At 39.2% G+C, this 16171-nt stretch overlaps 3 protein-coding genes across 3 annotated transcripts; all 3 read left to right on the top strand.

Moving 5' to 3' along the window:
• Nucleotides 1–349: 349 nt before the first annotated feature.
• On the top strand, nt 350–3057 carry LOC120562681. The gene is made up of 7 exons (XM_039806531.1): nt 350–454; nt 538–703; nt 838–936; nt 1199–1255; nt 1832–1930; nt 2029–2145; nt 2586–3057. Exons 2-7 carry the CDS (start codon nt 542–544, stop codon nt 2613–2615), a joined length of 564 nt encoding a protein of 187 aa, XP_039662465.1. The 5' UTR covers nt 350–454; nt 538–541; the 3' UTR covers nt 2616–3057.
• A 1004-nt stretch (nt 3058–4061) lies between these two features.
• Nucleotides 4062–13328, top strand: ptdss1a (phosphatidylserine synthase 1a). The gene is made up of 13 exons (XM_039806893.1): nt 4062–4422; nt 4986–5077; nt 5821–5865; nt 5952–6076; nt 6199–6357; nt 6697–6848; nt 7537–7678; nt 9920–10032; nt 10182–10247; nt 10420–10519; nt 10781–10849; nt 11468–11534; nt 11722–13328. Exons 1-13 carry the CDS (start codon nt 4241–4243, stop codon nt 11814–11816), a joined length of 1407 nt encoding a protein of 468 aa, XP_039662827.1. The 5' UTR covers nt 4062–4240; the 3' UTR covers nt 11817–13328.
• A 714-nt stretch (nt 13329–14042) lies between these two features.
• On the top strand, nt 14043–16073 carry LOC120561685 (E3 ubiquitin-protein ligase NHLRC1-like). Its single transcript, XM_039804871.1, has one exon. It carries the CDS (start codon nt 14210–14212, stop codon nt 15428–15430), a length of 1221 nt encoding a protein of 406 aa, XP_039660805.1. The 5' UTR covers nt 14043–14209; the 3' UTR covers nt 15431–16073.
• Nucleotides 16074–16171: the final 98 nt, after the last annotated feature.

Here is a 16171-nt window from a genome sequence, read left to right as displayed (position 1 = left end):
CCTGCAAATACTTTGAAAGATGAGGTCACCTCACGTATTTACTTCCGCACTCTACCAGTGGTCTCAACAACATCATTATGTTCCACCCTCAGGGCCTCAATGCCATAAGTTCTATGTTACGGTACAGTATTTCTGATATAAAAAAAACATTTATGAACATAAAGAAGTTTAAATATCAAGTCTGGATAGTTTTAAATGTTTGTTTAATGTGTTTGTGTGTGTGTGTGTGTGTGTGTGTGTGTGTGTGTGTGTGTGTGTGTGTGTGTGTGTGTGTGTGTGTGTATGTGTGTGTGTGTGTGTGTGTGTGTGTGTGTGTGTGTGTGTGTGTGTGTGTGACAAAAGGAAGAGAGTAAGAAACAAAGACAGTTGGCGTGCCAGGTCATTTCCTTGTCAAACTCATTTGACAAAGCAAAAAATTTTAGGTCTGAATCAAGATAAGAGAAGAAAAAAAAAGGTACGTTACTAAAGAACCTCAACCGCCGATCATCACAGTGATAAAAACTGCTTTAAAATGCTTTGTTTCGATTGTGATCACAGGAGAATGAAGAAGACATTTGCATGTGATGAATCAATGATCATCACCATTCCCATTGGGAGTCTGAGGGATGCTGGAGAGGGACAACTGATGCCGGAGAAATTCCAGTGCGTGTACAAAGATTCCTACAAGATCTTTGTTATTAAGGGGAAACCCAAACCTCTTGGAGTAAGTTGAATTGTTTCTTACACATATAGAGTCATGATCACAGACTATTTCATCTCTTTATATTTATATGTTTGGCTTCAACACTCACCAAAATGTGCAGCATAGTAATGCAGTAATTATCTCTTTTTTATTAGGCAGCCCAAACCATCGCTGGTGTGTTCATTGTTGCACTCGGCCTGATTTTTACTCAGACAGAATACTTCATCATGCTCTACACTTTACCCAGTGTTCTGGTAAATATAATTGCAAAACTACAAATGTAATTAATTTCCATAAGTAAGTTACCACTCTAGATAACTGTGAAAATACAATAAGAAACCAATTTACATTTCCGTTGCGTTTCACTTGTTGTTTAATAGAGAACTTGTATTTCCTTCTGCTCTTTTGACATTTCAATTTCCTTGCATGGGGTCTTTATCTTATCTTGTTTTGATATTATATTCTACATATTATATTTATGTGTATAATAGTTTACATGTTTTATCAACATCTTAGTTTATGGTCTGTGGTATGCTGTCCTATGCTGCTGGACAATCTCCAAACATGCATGTGGTAAGTACAAAATTAGGTTTTTGTTCATAAGTGAAAAGTTAGCTACATCTACAATAGGTGAGTTAACCCCTTGATTTAAAAAATAATGGCATGTGCTGACTGGATAGTATTATTCTGTATATGGTAGTATATTGTTTGTAATGTTTCTGAAAGGCTTTTGTCTTAGGATGTTATATTGTATCTCCTAAATACTTAAAATACTTCCAAAACATGGGCTCATAGTGTATGCAGAAAAAAAATGAAGGGATTTGCAGAATAACTAAAACATAGTGACATAGTATATAACATAGTATTCAAATTGAACATCTTATTTAACATCAGCAGTAGAAGTGGATAAAAAATGAAAGCACTTTTAGGGATAAATGAAGTTTTAATTATGTTTGCCATCCAATTACACTTTGAATTGCTGTTTTTAAGCTCTTTTTCTTTGTAAATTTGAACCAATAATAGAATGATTGTATTTATGTACTAAAAAAGAAGCACAAAATCATGGCAGCTTCTCTGATTCGGCTTATTTTTGTATTCCTAATAATTTTCTGTAACACCTGCATTATTCATGCAATTTTCACTCTCCAGACAAAGCTGTCATTCTCTCTGAACATCGTCAGCCTCTTCTGGTCAGTTGCGGCAGTTTGTCTCTGCATAAACAGTTTTCTTCATTCACCAAAGAGCAAGGTGAAGGAAAACAGCATTTGCCCTTATGTAATTTCTGTGGCTTTCTGAAATACAAAGCAAATGTGTATTAACTTCCACCACTGTCTCAACTTTCATAGGTCCAGGAAGGAATCCAAGGACTGATTTTGACTCTGCTGGTTGTTGAAAAGTTAATAGCCATTTTCTTGATCTACTGGTTAAGTAAGGCTGTATGCAGACAACATTTCAACACTTTGGTACGTCATTTTATGTATACATACACACACACACACACACACACACTGCATATACTGTAAAAGGAATACAATCTACATGGCTTCCACTGGCTCAGATTATGGAAAACAGCAAAATAAGTTACCATAGTTATGCGGCCGACACACAAATTTACATAACCTTATCGCCAGGGGTGTATTGTCCAACACAAAAACTGAGTAAGTGCATTGAACAAATTAACGACTGGATGTGCCAGAACTTTCTTAAATTAAATGAAGAAAAAACTGAGGTGGTTGTTTTTGGAGCCAAAGAGGAAAGCGCTCAGCTTCAAACGACAATATGAGACAAAGCCAGAAATCTTGGTGTAGTCATGGACTCAGACCTGAATTTCAACAGCCACATTAAGACAATTACAAAGTCAGCCTATTACCGTCATCATTACAGTCATTCTTTTTTTCTGCAGCCCATCATCCTGCTGAAACAGGGAGACTGAAGGCTTGATGGAGCGCAACATACGACCAACCACCTATTTACAGTACATGGTACTTCCTTATTGTATCAAAAGTGCATGACTCCTCAATATAGTGTACAACATGCAAACCATGTGAAAATTACTTTTGTTTTCATTTCAGAAGTATTTGAAAAAAGCATGTGAATAAGTCACTTCTTGAATATATATGACCTTTATTTTATTTGTGTACATCTATCTGTTTTATATTGCATTGTTTCATAATTTCATAACATAAGTCATCACTAAAATTCTACACTCCAGAATCAATTTCGATTCCTAAAGCCTGGAGAATGTTGTATTGTCTCCTTGAAGATTAGATCATATTTTAAAACGTATTGTATTGTAATCATTATGTGCTTTTATTCTGTTCTCTGTGAATCATTTTGTAACCTTGTTTCGGGCAAATAAAGGGGATTATTATTTTGTTTGTGTATGGTTCATTTGTCTTCTTGTGGGCCTAAAACACATTTCTCTAGAGTGGACAAAATCAGCTAAAAAAACAATTAACTGGTTTTAAGATCAGGAACATATGCAAATAACAAAATCTACATTTGATAACAGTAAGAATAATTATGTAACACATTTGCTACAAACTACAAATGACGTGTTATGTATTCATGATACAATAATAAAGTAGAAGAAAAATTGCGAGCATATAACAATTCCCAGAGAGACTTTTTACATGCTACATTCAAAAAATTAATAATTGCTACCCAAACTTGGTGTTAGGCAGGTAGGCCACTGTAGTAAAAAAAACATGTTTTTTTGCAACCCTGTTGCTCATAATTCTTTTTGTGTATTATTTCCTGTAGGCCTATAGCTACAGTAGGTAGTATGTGCTCAATTTATTACTAAACGTTGCGATATTATGTGTAAAATAACTTGTCAAATCTCCCTGCGCGTTTCTTTAACAAACAGAAAACCAGTAAATCTTTAGAAAATTGGTCCCCATGTCGGTTTATGCTGCTCGATAGGGCCCCCCGCTGGGAGCTGAGGATGTTTTTGGTTTCCGTAAACTTGTAAAGCCACGAGCGGCCACATGGGGGAGATAAACACACACAAAATCAAGTGAAGTAAGTGAAGAATGTATTATTGGAAACACATTCATTTGACATTCAAATACTGATGTACTTCAAGTTCCCAAAACCTGTATTAGCCTTACATGTTTTGTTTAAAATGTTAATCCAGGATCCGAGCTCAGAGTTTAATATGGTTAAATGATTAGATGTTAGATGAAGTAATCCACTTCTTTTTTAAACTTCATTTGTCATGCTAAAAGTATTTGCGTGGAGGTCACGCTACAAAAACAATCATAGCAGCACATGATAAAGGCATGAAGGCATGTGAACTCTTCCGCTTTGGGACACTCCCTACAAACACACACCAATCAAAATCAAAAGTGAGCAATTTCTTTAAAACTGTCCTTCCCTCTTTTTACCCTGTAACTCATTCACATCTACTTGTCACTACTATGTAACCGTTATTTATACATATTTTAACGATTTCCCTATTAACAGTTTGTGTTGGTTGCTGGCCGTGATAGATCACTTTCTCATGCGACTGTGAGGAGCTGCTGCTGCTCTCCTGGCTGGTTCCGTCCTCCTGCTATGGCGTCCGTGTACAGCGGATCCCACACCTTGAGCAAGGATGATGTGAATTACAGAATGCATTTCCGAATGATAAACGAGCAGCAGGTTGAAGATATCACGATAGAGTTTTTCTACAGGCCGCACACGATAACGCTGCTGACATGCACGGTGCTCAGTCTGATGTATTTCGCGTTCGCAAGGTAAGTCGTTCACAGCTATAGCGTTAGCTCGCGGGGTTAGCTCAGTTAGCTAACGCTCGGCTAACAGCAGTAGTGATGCTCTGACAGTGCCAGGTAACGTTACACAGGGAGGTTAGCTAGTCTTCAATGGATGTTCTCACTAAAATAAACTATGAAGACACTAGAATAACTAATCTCAGTGATGGCTCCCTACATTGATTTTTTTGTCATTAATCGTCAACCTGAGCTCATAAAAAGAAGTTTTGTGTTGTATAACATTAGCTACAACAATGTAAGTAGCGAGGATACGAGTCGTAACGTTACATTAACAGTGATTGTGTGCCTTACAAACCACTTTTGTCCCTACAAATATAATGCAAACCTCATGTCCTGTGTTTGTATCTTGAAGATGTGTGAGGCACATTCACATCACTACAGCCGTGGAGGGGATGTAGGGGATATACAAAGCATAGCTATGCTACTTGTAAAATAGAATGTTTAACATAGCTATAGCTACCACAGTAACGTTATCACTTTTGACATTTACTGTTCGTTTGGGAAATTTCTTTTCGCCCTGCCTGCAGGGATGATGGAAATCCAGACAGTAATCTCTGGGTGGGGCTCATCCTGGTCATCTCCTTCTTCCTTGTTATCAGTGTTTTGGCATTTCCTAACGGTGAGCAAAAAAGGACCCTGAAGTTATTATTTTCATTTAGTCAATTGTGTCTGCATAGCCATAAATTACAGTCAGCCTTATGGTGTTTCACAAACATTTCCTGTGCTAACAAAGAAAAACTGATTTTATTGTTTTCGCATAATGATATAGGCCTACCTGTGTCCATTGCATCTGTTATATATAAACCTCATACAATACAGTACAAAAAAATATAATACAGTCAGATATAATTAGTTCCCAGGTTGATACCTCTCTCCTAACATGTTCAATAAAGGGCCCCCAGATCTTAAGAAACTGAGGGTGGGCATTGGACAGAGTATACCAAATTTATTCAAGGTATAGGCAAGAAACCATGTCATTTAGCCATTTTCAAAGCAAGGAGGATAAACTGATTTCCACACTCAAAGGATAACCCTTTTGGCTATGACCATACCAAACATGAGGGATGTTGTAATCAGGGTTCTAAATTAGCACCGTTTACCAGCCAAATGCTGGTGAAATATGCAAGTGGCTGGTAGATTTGCTTCACTCACCAGCCAAAAAACCCAATGGTAATCTATTGAATGGCTGGTAATATTTGAACATTCATTAGCCATTTGGCTGGTAGACGAAAAAGTTAATTTTGAAGCCTGGTTGTAATACCAATACCCACAATTTATGTGATGAGATTAGCCTCTTTAATATGGAGAGAAGGGGTTGTAGATCATATCTGTGACATGGTATCTTTATGTGCCTCACTTTAGGTCCATTCACCAGACCACATCCAGCAATATGGCGAATAGTTTTTGGTGAGTTTTACTAAAAGTCTCAGAGGATGAAAACTATTTTGGACCTGAGATTTCCCTTCCTAATGTCATGTCTCTCCGCTGTTAAGGTCTGAGTGTCCTCTACTTCCTGTTCCTGGTTTTAATCATCTTCCTCAACTGGCAGCAGGTGAAGCAGCTAATGTATTGGTTGGACTCAAACCTGCGTTATGCCAAGAGAGAGGCAGACATAATGGTGAGTGGTGTAGGCTTACACAGAAAATAATTTTAATATTGATTTACATGCACTATTTGCGTTCACTACCAGGGGATTATCAAACATTGTAATAAGGCTCTTATCTGTGGTGCTCTTTGCAGGACTATGCTGTGAACTGCCATGTCATCACCTGGGAGAGAATCGTGAGCCATTTTGACATTTTTGCGTTCAGTCATTTCTGGGGCTGGGGTATGAAAGCCCTGCTCATTCGAAGTTATGGCCTCTGCTGGACCATCAGTATTACCTGGGAGCTTACTGAGGTGAGGAAACACACACACAACACACACACACACACACACACACACACACACACACACCAACACACACCAACACACACCAACACACACCAACACTTAACATCCAGTAGTATGCTGTGACCATCACTTTATCTGTGGCGGCCTGTCTCGCCCTCTGTCTTTTTTTCTTTACAATGGAGAAATGTTAAGCTGACAACTAAGCTAGTGATGTTTTATCCAGTAGAAATTAATGAGGTTTTGGCTATTTTCGATAATTTCATATAACATATTAAATATTATTGTAATCTGAAAAGTTAAGTTTTTCAGACATGATGTAAATTCTGACTTTAATCTCCTGTTCAGCTATTCTTCATGCATCTGCTGCCTAACTTTGCTGAGTGCTGGTGGGACCAAGTGATTCTGGACATTCTGCTGTGTAATGGAGGAGGCATCTGGCTTGGCATGACTGTCTGCCGCTTTTTGGAGATGAGGACCTACCACTGGGCCAGTATTAAGTATGACCTTGCAGTCTGTAAATGAAAACTACAAGTAACAATATCCAGTTTTGTGTTCATCCTTAGTCTGTTGGATTTGTTAAGTTTGTTATAGGTTGTGATGAGGGACGTAGGATTTATATGGTAAGCCTGGTGCATGCATTTCACCGTATCAGCCCTGATTGAGTAACAATACGTCATATATATTAGCAGTAATATATTTTTAACCTTTTTAAATAACTTTAATTTAAACTGAAACGTAAAATATATCTTGAAAGGATGATATCACAAGCTAAAGAATGTTTGTATAGTTCTTTATTTTCTGGCCTTAATGCTTTATTATGTAAATTCAGGAATGTTTTTTTGTTGTGAGCCCAATGAAAGATAGCTTTACTGTATTTCATTACATTGATAACTTTTATCCATGTTATAAAAGTTCAACTTCAAGGTGTCAGAATGAGTATAAGACATGTAAATTCAGATGATTAAGTGCTATCTAATACATAAAGCAAGGCATTTGAGATACAATCTTAAATTCTTAAATTGTTGTTTTGAAATATGATCTCTCAAGTTCATCAAGGCGGAGTGGACATGAATAATTAATGTGATGGCATTACTTTCATCCAGCTTTTTCTACTGTGCTAACATAACACTTATTTTAAATCTATTTGCAAGTCTTTGTAATCCTTCTCCTGTGCTTCCCCTTCAGGGACATCCACACCACCACAGGGAAGATCAAACGAGCTGCGTTACAGTTCACCCCAGCAAGCTGGACCTACGTACGCTGGCTGGACCCAAAGTCTTCTCTGCAGCGAGTGATGGGCGTCTATCTGTTCATGATCATCTGGCAGGTGGGTCACTGAGAAATCCTTTCTCGCCATCTCACAGTGACTAAGTGCTGACTAGTCAGAGATCATCCGGTGTGCCTGCTAAATCCCTACTAATCTAATTGCCTCCTCTGTTGTTGAAATCTAAAACCCGTCTCACATGGATCCATATAATGCGTGAGTGTCTTGCTGTCTACACATTAACCGCTAATCCCATACGGGTGAAAAACACGCTTCAATTACTTGGGAGCAATTTATGGTAATGAGAAAACCATGATTGGAGAAATTGAGTAAGCTCCATTGCTTTCCACTGGAGAGTCAACTGAGGCTGCCAAATTTCTAACCAGTAGCAACCATGGCGATGAAAGCTGCTGCATTTTTACGTGGTGATGAAACAACATTATCCTTCTCTCTCCCTTATACAGGCAGGTCCCAACTCTCATTAGGCCTAATAGGAAAATAGGAATCTACTCAGCATGGTGACAGTTGAGCTGCTTTTCACTGGGTTCAACCATACAGGCTCCAGGCCAAACGAGTGAATAACACGGCAGCAAGCCTCCCTCTCATTATCTCTCAGTGCTGATGAGAGGGACTTGGACAGAGTTTCCCCCTAAATGAACTGCTACTATTGTTGCCCATTTGTTAATCCAAGTGTGACTTGCATTGTAGGAGAATCTTTGTTTGTTAGTGTCCTGGCTAAACTAGTTGACCTTTTCAGTGCACAAAGCACAAATTATGTCTCGCTGCCAAAAGACCTTACTCCTAGCACACATTTTGACTTGTCGAACACAGGTGTAACTAATAACATTTAATAATGGCTGCATTCCTTGTAGGTGGGCAAGTTTCAGGGATCTGTTTTTGTGCACACGGTCTCACTGGCATGGCTTATTGGCACAATGGAACAGTTAATGGAACAGAGCTGTCATTACATGGTATTTGCTACACCTGTCCTTGTCCTGCGATGACATCAAAACATCTGCAAGAGACTAATGGTCCCTAAAAACTAAAACTGGCTCATAGCTAAGCACAAACACTCATCATGTGAGACAAAAGTCAGCACAGGACAGAGAAAAGGAAATATAATAATAGTTTGAGGGATTAAAGATCGCCCTGCTGTAAAATTGCCAGAAAAGTGAAAGTGTAGATTATCTTTATCCAATGTGGTTTAAACCATCAAAGAGCACATATAATCTGGAAAGAAAGTATACAGTGCATGTATTTCCAGTAGGACTAACTAATTGTGATAAATTATAGTCATCAACAGTTCCTCACTTAAATATACCATGAGTTCATTGTGTGTGATGTGGTATAGGGTGTTAAACATTTGACTGTGTATACAACACCCTGCTTTAATCTACAGGCACCATTTAACTGTTCCAACTTCAAATAGTTTTTAATCCTCATGTAAAATTTGTTTACACATATGTGTAAGTGTCAATTTTCACAGAAGACATTTTGACATTTCACAGCAGGAAAAGCACAGGTTGAATAAATAAATGAATGAATTCCATTTAGCTGCTCCAGTTTCAGGGTCCTGCTATTGTGCATGCTGGCTGACTCTTAAACTGTCATGGCTTAAGGACAATTGAACAAAACTAAGCCATCGTTAATGTTATTAGTAACACATGTAGTATAACGCAGTCCATAAGTAATAGAGCAGTGACACAGTTTTTATTGTGTTGGCTCTGTACTCCAGTACACTGGAGATTGATGCTGGCTTGTAGCCTTAAGGGTGTTGAGTGGCATTAACAATGAAGTAGGAACTGTTGCCCTTTAATACATACAGTAATTTTACAATTTACTGTAATTTAACAGTTAAGAAGGACAAAGCCAAAGCAAACAGAAGGTTTTAGGGCCAAACAATGTGCAATGTTCTTGACTGGCTAAGCTGTCACCTGACCATAATCTACTGTGTAACAGTGCTAATAAACCCACTGCACACAAACTCCCCCTGAAACAACCAACTTCACCATGGATATTCATTTTGACTATAAGTATTTGCACAAGATTTGTAACCAAACATGAAATATGAATACTTTATTTCTTCTTAAGCACTTTAAAAAAAAAAAATATTATTTACTATATGGGACTATGTATAAAAAGTGCTAACGTTCATATACCCATCATTTTAGGCTTAATGTGATTGAATACAGAGGTCATAGGTAAAACAGAAATGTGTTTCTGTCCTACTTCTGTTATATAAAGTAGTTATTATACACATGGAAATCTTTATTCTCTTCTGCCTGTTTCCCTCTTTGTCCATAGCTTACAGAGTTAAACACATTCTTCCTCAAGCACATTTTCATCTTTCCTGCAAGCCATGCTCTTAGCTGGTGTCGGATCCTGTTCATTGGTATCATCACAGCTCCAACAGTGAGGTAAAAACACACATTTTAAAAACACAGGATATTGTACATTGTTGAATGCTTATATTTAGTTATTTGTTTTGACAGTCAGATTATTGGTAAGACAAGTAACAGAACTGCAGGTAAAATTTGCTAATGTTTGCATTTGTTTTTTGCTTTAGGCAGTATTATGCGTACCTTACAGACACACAGTGCAAGAGAGTTGGGACCCAGTGCTGGGTGTTTGGGTAAGTGAAACCTCAATTTTAGCCCTGACTAAAGTGGATTATTTTTGCTCTCATGTAAAAGCAACAGAAGGTCATATTTGTTTTGAGCTTTTTTCAGTTAAATTAAAAGTTTACTGCAGGTGGATCAGAAGCTTCAGTTGTTAGTGTTTGTTTTTTCTTCTCTCATTCACAGGGCAATAGCCTTTCTGGAGGCCTTGGCGTGTATTAAGTTTGGACAGGACTTGTTCTCAAAAACCCAGATCCTCTATGTGATCCTCTGGCTGCTGTGTTTGGTAAGATCAGGATCACAGTAATGATGCATTTCTGTGTCAGAATGAATTACTGTGGCCTTCTGCAGTCAGTAGTAGGCTTGTCAACTTTAAAATACATGGACTCTTGTGACTTAACGTTGCTCCCACACACCATACATTTTCACATACATCTTTCAACATGAAAAACAGTTAAACATTAAAAACATCCTGTTCTGCAAATTATTGAGTATGGATTTTCAATGAAACATTAAACCGTCTCTGTTATCTGTGACCTGTTTTTAGGCCTTCATTACATTCCTGTGCCTGTATGGAATGGTGTGGTATGCTGAAAATTATGGTCCAAAACAAAAGGTACATCTATTGCTTCAAATTGTATTAGTGTTTTTTGCCCTTGTAAAGACTAAATATAACTACTGTTGGTCTCACTATAAACGATCTTTAATCTTGTCAGGGATGCATGGGAACTCTCCTTGTTTAAGGAACTGGGTAGTTGGGTTACTGCACAACTGTTAAAGCAAAAGTCCTGTGGACATCCATCTCCTTATGTAAATATGGTGGCAGTTTTACAAGGTGGTCACATGTCAGAATGAGTCCCGTATCTAAAAGTCACTATGGACCATAAGTTTTGAAATCCATCTTTGATGCAGCCTGTAAAAAACCGACCACTCACCACCATTGTTAGCTGTGGACCACTCTCTATTTACATTTACATAACAGACACCTTTGTCTGAATGACAAGAAGCCATTTCTTTAACAGATGGGAAAAGACAGCAATGTTGCATGTTCCTAATAAAGAATCCACTGAATTACTTTAGAGGACCCTCTGTCAATATAAACCTTTAGACCTTGTTCCTTTTAAAGATTGTTATCATTCAGTACACTATGAAAGCTGTACACGCTCTGTTAGCTGCTATATGTTCCCTGTCCAGTTAATGGTATGTGCATCATGTTTCTCTTCTACTCTCACAGAGCTTCTCAGAATGTGAAGACAGTAATTACGGTGAATTTGATGACCAGATGTCAGAAGTATTTAAAGGTAGAGTGACTTTACTGGAATTCTTCAACCACATAGAAATGAGTCATAACAGTAAAACATTAATCTTGAACTGTTATCTTGTAAAGGGCTGACCTCTAGTGTTTGGAATGGCGTTTTACTCATGCTGCAAAGTTCAGTTAAATCTTTTTATATACTCCTTCCCAAGTGTTTGACCCTCATGTTTCAGAAGAGACAGCGCTGGACGACGACAGCCCAACAACCAGACGTAGAGGGAAGGGCTCTGGAAAGACCAAATCCATCAACGGCCTGGACAGCCAGTAGGAGTTGGAGCCGGAGGCTGGTGTGCGACTCCCAAACTCACTCCAAGCAGTCAGGTGGAAAGGATCATAGGTTGAGATGGGGTTAATGATACAACAACTTCCTAAAGTCTAGAAGGCCCCCACCTACAGTAGAGGGAGTGGAGCCAGGATAGACTAAGTGGATGAACAGGCCCATGCAGTGTTATTAGGAGTGCACAGAGGCTTGGACTACAGAGATGCACACTTGACTGTGTGCTGTAGTCATAAAAAAAACAACTCCTAAACCACTGATCACAGGTTTCTGTGTGTGAAGAGAGAGAGCGTAGTAGTTTGTGTGTGAGAGGGAAAGGTGGCATTAAAAACTGCCAATTATAGATGTGACTGCATGATCATTATAGCTGATAAACTATAATTTACAAACATTTATCCTACGATACAGTATATCATTGATGGGTCAATGTATATTTGACTGGTTTACACCAGACTTAACTCCAGTATGTTGGTTCAACACATTTCAATGTTAAAAGCCATTATGTAGAATTTATCACATTAATTGGAGCCTCTATGTTTATAGCACAGAAAGGCTAAAGTGTTTTCTTTTTTTTTTTTAACAGCATCTGTCATCGATTGTCTTTTTGCATCCTAGATATTCACACTTGTTTCGTGTTTCTAACTTGAATGTGGGAAGGATTTCAATGCAACGATGGCTTTAGCTTGCTAGGATCATTGACTGAGGATTGTTTTTGGCCTGGAACAAAGCAAAGCACGCAGTTTAAGCACTTTTCTGAATGTTTTCTTGCAAATACTGTACATTTTGTAATGCTCGAGTATTTTGTGAATCATTGTGAACTTGAATGATTTTACTCTCCCTGTCCATCTGTGGCTGCTATCTTTTTTTTCTTTCTTTTTTTTTTACTGTACTGATAACGGAGAGCAATTATTCAAATTCCTGCATGCGTTGTCATGTTCTACCTGTCTGTGTGCAGGTGTGGCTTTGTTTTACTGTCGACCTTGTTATGGCATATACGTATTGCATTTGCATGGCTCAATCAAACCAAGTATTTTAGTAAGAAAATGTTACAAGAGTAGTGAACAGATCTTTGTATAACATCACACTCCAGGGCGCCAGTATTGTTATTTATATGTCATTCACTGTCATCCTAACATTTAATTCACCCCTGTGCCTGTTTGCATGTTCTTTATTTCTATTTCCAACTTTTCTCAGTTTTTAATATAGCCTAAATTTTGGCATTTTGTGTTTGATTCTTCTGTTCTCGAGTGCTTTCTTGAACATTTATTTGTGTTTGCTCTGTCAGCATCATCTCAGTACAGATATATCCCTCATAATCCTTGAAAATTCAGACGTTGACCTCTGTGGAAGGGACCAGGCTCCCGTGCTACAGTAGCCACTAGAACTGGTACATTGTCTTTGGATTTAGATGTCATTTGCCAAAAACAATTCCAATGAAAATGGCTGTTCTTTTTCACTGTGAAACAATGAAGCATAATAAAGTATTTTACATTTCCTCTTAAACTCTGTGTAAGTTATTATTTAAGGTATTTGCCCTTTTTTGTTTATTTAAATGGAGTAGCATAGAAGTAGGAGGCCGTTTTGAATACTTAGGAAATCATAAATGACCTTGCTCGACCTCTAAAGAGCACCCTGCTGCAGCAAAGGAGTGCCAGATTGGCTGACTCCAGCACTGCCTGTCTCAGATCCAATTTCACTCTGTCTGCAAACCGTGACATTTAGAGACTGAAATAGCTGCCTCGTGCTGACCTATGACAACATGTTTTTGAAGGTACAGTTGGTGTTCCCTTTGAAAAGAATAGCAAAGAGTGTCGTTCTAAACTTGAACAGTAGTAACAGAAATTCTGAGTGCTGAAAGAAAAAAGCCTCAAGTTATCATTCCCTAACACCCCCCCCCCACACACACACACACACACACACACACACACACACACACACACACACACACACACACACAGTGAGTCTTCAGGCACATTGTAACACCATGTAAGATTCTGGCTTTAAATCCAGCCTAATACCTTTATATTATAATACTTCTAAACGAAAAGTTTTTTCTATTATTTTTCTCTGCCTTCTGTGTTCAAAACATAATGGGCTGTAAACACTTAATCTCTCCAATATGTCTGTGTAAGCTGATTTCCAAAGGGGGGCAGCAGAGAGCCTCAGAGTTGTGCAAAATGTCACGTGACCCAGTGGGCCTAAAGCACAGGACATGAGTGTGTTGACAAAACTGTTGCAGTGCTCAGCCTTCATATCACTCTCTTCATCATTCTCTCCATTGAAATCACCGGTCTTTTTTGCTTTGGTTTACTGAACCTCCTGCAGCCTGCACCAGCTGACTGATCTGTCTTAGAAGGTTTAAAGGACATCAGGACATTTCGGTCATGGCCAGGAGTCCTGGTTCCCCGAGTCGTGGCAGCCTGAATCCTGAGGGGATTCTGAGAGAGATCCAGATCAACTTGCTGGAGTGTAAAGTCTGTTTCGAGAAGTTCAGCACTCAGCAGAGGGAGCACAGACCACAGAATCTTTCCTGTGGCCATGTACTTTGTCTGGAATGCATCAGGGCTCTGTCCCACCCTCTCCTGAGAAAGCTGGAGTGCCCATTCTGTCGACAGCTGTGCAGTGTTGACAGCACCTCCCACTGCCAGGCTCTTAGTGACCTGCAGGAGCTGCTATTGTCCCGGAGTCCCACATCCTCTGCTCCTCTTCACAGGCAAAAGGCAAGCCTTGGCCTGGCCCCAGGTCGGACATCCACAGCTCTGCACCTCTGCACAGCTTTTGGCGGGTGGGGGACTCTTATCAATCCCACTGGGATAGCTGTTTTGGGATCTTCAGGAACAATAATTGTGGTGCATGACGGAGAGAAGAGGGTGGCAGTGTTCAATCCACAGGGCAGGAAGCTGCACAGTTTTGGGCAAAGAGGACGAGCCAGTTGGGAGGTCTGTTACCCAGTGGATGTGGCAGTGACTCGCTGTGGTCATGTCGTGGTGACTGATGCAGGAGATAAAGCTGTGAAGGTTTTCACCTCCAGGGGACACCACGTGTTGACAGTCAGAAATTCCCTCCAGATGCCCTGGGGTGTGGATATAGACAGCTGTGGGCACATCCTGGTCTCAGACGTCCAGGCCGGCACACTGTCCAAGGTAAAAATGGACTACGCTCACGGTCTCGCTCTGGAGCATCAAACAGCCATTTCAGACCTGCAGCATCCAAAAGCGGTGGCTTGCTGTCGGGTGACTTTGAACACTGCAGTGATGGAGCATTTACCTGATGACATATATTCACCAGGGAGACACCAACACACAAGGCTGAGAGTGTTTACAGAAGACTTCCACCCCCTTTATCAGACTGACAGTTTCAGCCTGACCCTGCAGTCCACAGTGAGGCTGAACATGTCAGGCGTGGCCTTTGATGGAGATGTGATTGTGGTTGACTCCAATCAGGGGATGGTTTGGAGTTTGGGGAAGCTCCAGAATGGCCCAGCCCTGACCCCACTTGTGGGAGACCACCTCATCCGCCCAGTTGGACTGGTGTCACTGAACGACATGCTTATCATTTTGGACAGTGGAGACCATACAGTGAAGATGTATTCAGCTAAATATTGATGCTGGGCCCATGATATACATGTAGTTTATCTATGAACAGTATTAGAGCAGCCTATGTGAAATGAAGCTTATATCATGCAGGGATGACCTGATCTGGCAATACTAAATTGCTGAAATTAAATGAGTGCTATAGGCTACTGTATGCTTTGTTTTACACGTTATAAAATTATTTATGCAACATTTTGCAATGATTAAAGGAATAAGAAAAGAAAAAATGCATACTTGTTACATAAAACTTATGTTTGCTGTTTTCTTGTGAATAACTGGATAATTTTACCTTTTGGAGCCACATAAAGTCCTTCAAATGAAACCATCTAAGGTAAAAAAAATTATAAATAAATAACTCTTGGTTGAATTGTTCCACATGGTCATACACCTCGGATGAGGGCGTGAACAAATAGAAATGACTATGTCAAAAGATAGGAAGCTACTGCTATACAGAGCCCTACATAGTGGATTCTGAAGTCATGTCTTCTGTATTATTTAAGTACCTCGAATTAGGTGTTTGGGGGTATATGTGATAAACTGATAAACAAAATATGTGTAGATGTAAATTACAAATTAGATACATTTTTGATCAATTAAAGAAATAGAAAACTAAAATTGAAACTACTATTAATTGTTTGTTATGCTTTTGTGATATAAAAAATATATTTGTAAGACTATTTGGTTGGGTCAAATCGAGCTGTGGGGAGAGGTGTGGGGGTCACTTGGACCCTTGCCCTCAGTATTTCTAAAAAC

The sequence above is a fragment of the Perca fluviatilis genome, chromosome 7 (assembly GCF_010015445.1).
Source record: "Perca fluviatilis chromosome 7, GENO_Pfluv_1.0, whole genome shotgun sequence".
NCBI classification, from domain to species: Eukaryota; Metazoa; Chordata; class Actinopteri; order Perciformes; family Percidae; genus Perca; species Perca fluviatilis.
This window is presented reverse-complemented; position numbering and strand designations above follow the sequence as displayed.